The sequence below is a fragment of the Petromyzon marinus genome, chromosome 32, assembly GCF_048934315.1.
Source record: "Petromyzon marinus isolate PM22_M1 ecotype Great Lakes invasive population chromosome 32, UKy_Petmar_22M1.pri1.0, whole genome shotgun sequence".
Taxonomy (NCBI): domain Eukaryota; kingdom Metazoa; phylum Chordata; class Hyperoartia; order Petromyzontiformes; family Petromyzontidae; genus Petromyzon; species Petromyzon marinus.
This window is the reverse complement of record NC_133698.1, coordinates 1,386,955-1,394,320: the sequence shown is the minus strand read 5'-3', so window position 1 is coordinate 1,394,320 and position 7,366 is coordinate 1,386,955. Positions and strand designations below refer to the sequence as shown.

At 46.9% G+C, this 7,366-nt stretch overlaps 1 protein-coding gene across 1 annotated transcript in view; it reads left to right on the top strand.

The window, feature by feature from the left end:
* Positions 1–175: 175 nt before the first annotated feature.
* The window catches only part of LOC116948061 (CD166 antigen-like), a 30,550-nt gene continuing 23,359 nt past the window's right edge, over positions 176–7,366 (top strand). The window contains exon 1 of the mRNA XM_032964369.2: positions 176–376. Coding sequence (XP_032820260.2) covers positions 328–376 — 49 coding nt within the window. The 5' untranslated portion in view covers positions 176–327. The remainder of the gene's footprint in view (positions 377–7,366) is intronic.

The window sequence follows — 7,366 nt, the reverse complement described above, 5'->3', positions numbered from 1 at the left end:
ATTAGTGTGACATTAATGGCGCGAATACCACTTTGAGATGCGTCTTATTTTCCGGAGCGTCTTACTTTCCGGAGGATACGGTACTGTACCATCACCACCACCACCACATTTATGACTGCTCACTAAGCCAGCAGCCGTTGTAGGGAGTGGAGCCGACGGTTATGTGGCAACTCTGAGGGGCTGCACCTTGCACCGCCACTCCCTCGCCACCTCACAGCCCTTGGACGTTCACACTAAAACCTATCCCCAGTTTCCTCCCGGTATTGAACCCTTCTCCTGAAGCTCTCTGCCGCAACACCCGAGGAGCCCGCAATCGCTTTTACAAACATGGAACTCGGCATCACCGCGCGTATCTTCATCCTGTTGGCTCTGTCGAGTAAGTTTTGTCTTTTACAATACACAACAGCATTGCCAGTGTCGTGTGTGATGAAACACGGCACGTGTGATGATACACGGCACGTGTGATGCTCGTGTCCGCATTTGTTCGTGTTCATACGATCATGAACAGTGCCGTGTAGTAGGTGTTCTGATTCATTGAAACACGCGCGTGTTTATACTTACAGAAGTTACGGATTTGTATGGGTTTCACGCTGCCGAGATGTTAACTACCTCGCCAGGTATACAGGAGGTCGTGGGTTTTATCCCGACACTGAAACTGATTTGTGTGTTGTTGTGCTTCACTCGCACCTCCGATTAGCGCGTTTGACTACGTACGGTGCGAAAAAAGTTCAACATACATGCCTGTATATTTGAAGTTTGTATGTCTCTCTCCGTTATGAGGTGGTATTCTATTCGAGTCCTCCGGGTTTCCCCTCCACATTAAGAAACATGCGTTTAGAGTATTTGTCTACAAAAAACGTCCACACGATGAACCACTTCGTTGAGCTATCATTTTTGGCGAAGTCGCTTCTGAAAAAGAGCTGTATAGCTCAGTGGGCCTTACCTGGTAAAATACAAGGTTTGGGAAAACTGGTGATGAGAGTTCAGATTCGTTTTGTGGGCCAACATAGAAACAAACACTCAGCACATTCGTCAATAAAACGTCCCTTAAAGACGGGCATTAGTAGGCGATGTTCCTGGCAATGTCACTTCTTCATATGAACATGAACAGAAAACAATAACGACTGCAATACAACTGTAATGGTATATGGGCCACAGCATGAAGAGATGCAGGCATGGTATTAGCAGCTCCGATTAGCACGGTTAGTTACGTACTATGCGAAAGAAGTTCAACATACACATGCCGAGAGGCAGAAATATGGACGCGTGGATTGGAGAACACACGCAGCTGACAGGCATCATATTGACTGTGAAGAGCAGGGGAGGCCTTCATCCACTCGTGAATTGAGCATGGCTGATGATGAACAGATTCCCAACATGCACCTCTGCGTGCTTCTTGGCCCACGTTTCAGCTCTCGTTCTGGATTCGTCGCCAGCCTTTGTGTAAGGGGTGCGACCATACAGGCAATGCGCACCGATTGATGCCTCCTCGCTTCAGCCCATATTGGTTCATTGCTCCCCGCTTGCGTGGTCCAAAAGCGCTCCTGTTGTTACCCGCCTGTTTTCTTAAATCCTGGTCTGTCTTCAAATCATTGCTCACTTTGTGTTGCAAAAACTTTTCTGTATATCATTCATCTACATCAGGGGTCAGCAACCAAAAAAAACAATAAGTATTTTTTTGGAATTTGGTTAGAATAAAAAAACGTAATATTTTCAAAAGCCGCAATGCACCACGTGGCGAATACGAGACGGTGGTCCTTGATAAATGATGTCCCAAAGCGGCTCCTGAGCCACATGCGGCTCCTGAACAGCAGGTTGCCGACCCTTGGCCCTACATAAACCCGCTCTGATCACAAAATGGTGAGGTGTGGTCAAACAACCCCATGATCAACACGGTGAGCGGAGGTAGGCCTTCATATACTCGGGCAGTGTTGGGCGATACGTGGCTCCCAAGCGATTATGTTGTGAACCTCAGGATAAATAAGAACACTATCATAGCTCATCGGATACCTCCAGTAAAAATAAAAATTCTGATTCTGATTCCATTCTCGTTACGGCTGATGGCAAATTAAACAGCCCCGACGAGAAGTCCATTCATTAAAACGCCACGTGATCTCCTTGCGCATGAAGGCAAATGCTCGTGTCGTTTTAGCTATTTGGCCAGGGCTCAGCAACCAGCCGCATGCGGCTCTTTAAGGACTGCTTCGTGACGTCGTTTGTCAAGGACAGTCTACTCTTCACATGGCATTGCGGTTTTTGAATTATTGAGTTTTTTTATTGAATTCGAAAAAAAATGAATCGTCTTGTTTTGGCTGCCGAGCCCTGGCTCTTCCTCCACGGTGGCGGCAATCGCACTGCTGTGGCTTGTCTTTAATTTCCCCATGAAGGAGATGTGTTGTACATCGGCCTGTTGATGTTTTCATGTGGTTGATGGTTCACCAGTGTCGTCGATGGAGGACGACGAATGTCACAGCCGAGAAGATGCGATGTTTGGGTCTTAAATGAGGTGTTTATTCTGGATAATAGAGATGTTGTGGAAAAAGATAACACAGATAGAGACAAAGGCAGGGATTGGAGCCATTGATTGGCTGATATATGTGATCAATGATCGTTTTATGGTTATCAGGATTTCAATTCGAGCTGATATGTGACGCACCCCGATGGTGGAATGAATCCCCGGCTCTTACGGGTTTCTTGGGGCGCCTGTGATTTTACTCGCTTGTTCGCCTTTTCCTGGCGCTGTGGGTGCGATAGCAACGAGTGCCTGACAGGCGGAGAAGGGATTGTACATGAACCAAGACTCGACCCAATGGCAATGCCACCAGTGACGTAACGAGCATGGGGGCAGAGGAGATGCCCTGCCCCCCCTGGTGGCCAAAGCTACGAGTTGTGGCCTCCTTGACAACCACCACGAGAACAACAACTTATTTAAAACGCGGTTTAAATTTATTTCTACGAAAATGCTGTTTAATTTTAATTGATTTCGAGCAGTAACGTTTGGCTTCCGCAAATTGTGCATAGCATGTTTGTTTCTATGTACAGTGAGGGAAAAAAGTATTTGATCTCCTGCTGATTTTGTACGTTTGCCCACTGACAAAGAAATGATCCGTCTATAATTTTAATGGAAGGTTTATTTGAACAGTGAGAGACAGAATAACAACAAAACAATCCAGAAAAACGCATGTCAAAAATGTTATAAATTGATTTGCATTTTAATGAGGGAAAGAAGTATTTGACCCCTCTGCAATCACAGAGGTCAGACGTTTCTTGTAGTTTGCCACCAGGTTTGCACACATCTCAGGAGGGATTTTGTCCCACTCCTCTTTGCAGATCTTCTCCAAGTCATTAAGGTTTCGAAGCTGACGTTTGGCAACTCGAACCTTCAGCTCCCTCCACATATTTTCTATGGGATTAAGGTCTGGAGACTGGCTAGGCCACTCCAGGACCTGAATGTGCTTCTTCTTGAGCCACTCATTTGTTGCTTTGGCCGTGTGTTTTGGGTCATTGTCATGCTGGAATACCCATCCAAGACCCATTTTCAATGCCCTGGCTGAGGGAAGGAGGTTTTCACCCAAGATTTGACGGTACATGGCCCCGTCCATTGTCCTATTGATGCAGTGAAGTTGTCCTGTCCCCTTAGCAGAAAAAACACCCCCAAAGCATAATGTTGCCACCTCCATGTTTGACGGTGGGGATGGTGCTCTTGGGGTCATAGGCAGCATTCCTCCTCCTCCAAACACGGCGAGTTGAGTTGATGCCAAAGAGCTCAATTTTGGTCTCATCTGACCACAACACTTTCACCCAGTTGTCCTCTGAATCATTCAGATGTTCATTGGCAAACTTCAGACGGGCATGTATATGTGCTTTCTTGAGCAGGGGGACCTTGCGGGCGCTGCAGGATTTCAGTTCTTTACGGCGTAGTGTGTTACCAATTGTTTTCTTGGTGACTATGGTCCCAGCTGCCTTGAGATCATTGACAAGATCCTCCAGTGTAGTTCTGGGCTGATTCCTCATCGTTCTCATGATCATTGCAACTCCACGAGGTGAGATCTTGCATGGAGCCCCAGGCCGAGGGAGATTGACAGTTCTTTTGTGTTTCTTCCATTTGCGAATAATCGCACCAACTGTTGTCACCTTCTCACCATGCTGCTTGGCAATGGTCTTGTAGCCCATTCCAGCCTTGTGTAGATCTGCAATCTTGTCCCTGACATCCTTGGAGAGCTCTTTGGTCTTGGCCATGGTGGAGAGTTTGGAATCTGATTGATTGGCTTCTGTGGACAGGTGTCTTTTATACAGGTAACAAGCTGAGATTAGGAGCACTCCCTTTAAGAGTGTGTTCCTAATCTCAGCTCGTTACCTGTATAAAAGACACCTGGGAGCCAGAAATCTTTCTGATTGAGAGGGGGTCAAATACTTATTTCCCTCATTAAAATGCAAATAAATTTATAACATTTTTGACATGCGTTTTTCTGGATTGTTTTGTTGTTATTCTGTCTCTCACTGTTCAAATAAACCTACCATTAAAATTGTAGACTGATCATTTCTTTGTCAGTGGGCAAACGTACAAAATCAGCAGGGGATCAAATACTTGTGTCCCTCACTGTAGGTCCTGAATTGTGTTATTGAATACGGTGTTGTCCATGATGACCGTGGCACTGCCCTTGTCGGCTGAGAGGATGATAATGTCATCCCTCTATTTCAATTGACATAACTGAAAACGCTCATCCTTACTGATGTTGCTGACTGGTATCTTAGTGCTTTTGATGAACAAACACAAGATCCAAGTCCAATTTAACACAGTACATAAAATTCGTGATCTGATCCCATCTGTGAAGGACTAGATCCCTGACATGCAATATCCCGGCATCTACATTGCAGAAAGGTCCCCCTGCTCAAGAAAGCGCATATACATGCCCGTCTGAAGTTTGCCAATGAACATCTGAATGATTCAGAGGACAACTGGGTGAAAGTGTTGTGGTCAGATGAGACCAAAATGGAGCTCTTTGGCATCAACTCAACTCGCCGTGTTTGGAGGAGGAATGGCTGCCTATGACCCCAAGAATGCCATCTCCACCGTCAAACATGGAGGTGGAAACATTATGCTTTGGGGGTGTTTTTCTGCTAAGGGGACAGGACAACTTCACCGCATCAAAGGGACGATGGACGGGGCCATGTACCGTCAAATCTTGGATGAGAACCTCCTTCCCTCAGCCAGGGCATTGAAAATGGGTCTTGGATGGGTATTCCAGCATGACAATGACCCAAAAGACACGGCCAAAGCAACAAATGAGTGGCTCAAGAAGAAGCACATTAAGGTCCTGGAGTGGCCTAGCCAGTCTCCAGACCTTAATCCCATAGAAAATCTGTGGAGGGAGCTGAAGGTTCGAGTTGCCAAACGTCAGCCTCGAAACCTTAATGACTTGGAGAAGATCTGCAAAGAGGAGTGGGACAAAATCCCTCCTGAGATGTGTGCAAACCTGGTGGCCAACTACAAGGAACGTCTGACCTCTGTGATTGCCAACAAGGGTTTTGTCACCAAGTACTAAGTCATGTTTTGCAGAGTTGTCAAATACTTATTTCCTTCATTAAAATGCAAATCAATTTATAACATTTTTGACATGCGTTTTTCTGGATTTTTGTTGTTATTCTGTCTCTCACTGTTCAAATAAACCTACCATTAAAATTATAGACTGATCATTTCTTTGTCATTGGCAAACGTTCAAAATCAGCAGGGGATCAAATACTTTTTCCCCTCACTGTAGTTGTCAAAGTGTAACCAGGTGGACAAGCAGATCTGTCGTGGCTGCATTTTCCAAAGACGGAGCGCCCCCTACAGCGTTAAATGGTCGAGGCCGTGATCGGAACGATGATGTGACTAGGCAAGAGGAGCCACGATATTTAATAGCCTAGATGCGAACATACGAGACAAATCAAATATTGGGGCCCCACCTGACCGATTGCCGCACTCCCTGAACTTATAATGTCGTTACTACGCCACTGGGTGCCACACAATGGCCAAACCAATGGCAATAGGCGACTCGTTTGATCGCTGCGCTGCAGCGCCACCGGCTGCTCACCTGTGCACTCACGAACAGCGCCGGCAGGCGCAGGTCAATCTACTGTGATCGACCCCTCTGCCAGCAGTCACAATGGCGCACGTGGCAGCTGTGAACCAGCGCTGTGTGGAGGCAGCAGCGAGGGTTGGTGGCTCACCGCACACATAGACGTTATGAAACTCCCTTCCGCGTGGGTGTCGAGGAGGTAACATGCAGTGGCACGCCAGGAGATGGCTGTACAGCAAGTGGACTAATCGTCATCTGGTGTAGACCAATCAGTTTCAAAGACAATGCATATATTATCAGAGCGTGTTTGTTTGCATGTTCACCACAAGTACGTGTGGTTAATGCAGACTTTATTCCTTGCAAAAGGTTTATATTTCATGTTTGAACATCTTAACACCTGTTTTATTGCCAGAAAGGGTAAAACCTATGATTTTTTCATACTTTGAGAGAGAGCCACCTGGGGGGGTTACAGGGGACATCTGCATGGCCACTGCTGGGTAACCGGTATCCAACCTCGAGTAGGGATTCGATCTTGGCCAACGGTAATGGGCGGAGCTACAGGGAATATACGGAAACCATCCAGAGGATTCCACGAGGGGGCGTGGCTGTAGGCGGAGCTTAGCTCCGCCGGGAGGCATATAAGCGGAGGCAGGAGAGGACTCGAGGTCGGTGTGGGAAGCCTCGGGTCCGGACTGCATCGCCGCTCTACCTCTCCTCGCCAACGACCACGTGGCGAACCCCCAGCAAAGCAACATCTCCTCCGGGCACGCCGCCGCCAGTCAGCGGCGTGAACAGAAAGAGAGAGGCATGCCGCGGCAGCGGATGGAGGCGGATCGTCAAGGCAGCGGGGGAAGCGAGGGAACCGAGAGGGAGAGAGAGTGCGGAGCTGTGCAGACATTGTTGAATAAAAGAAACCAGTCAAGAGTCGTCGTGGAAGTCGTTTATTACACTTTAATACCGGCAAAAAGGTCCCATTTTGTAGTTGCTCATCCCGAGCTATAAATGCTCTGATAGTGCATTGTCCTTGTACTGTTCGTCTTTTTGCATTCTCTGGTATGCCACTGGTGAGACGAGGCCCTACAGAAGGCTGTCTCTGGTTTGGCCAATCAGTTTCAAAGACTGCATATATTATCAGAACATGTTTTGTTTGCATGTTCACAATAAGTACGTGTGCTTTATGCAGACTTGATTCCTTGCTAAACGTATCTATTTGGCGTTTGAACATCTTAACACCTGTTTTATTGCCAGAAATGGTAAAACCTATTCTTGTTTTTTCATACTTCGATACTAGCAAAAAGGTCCCA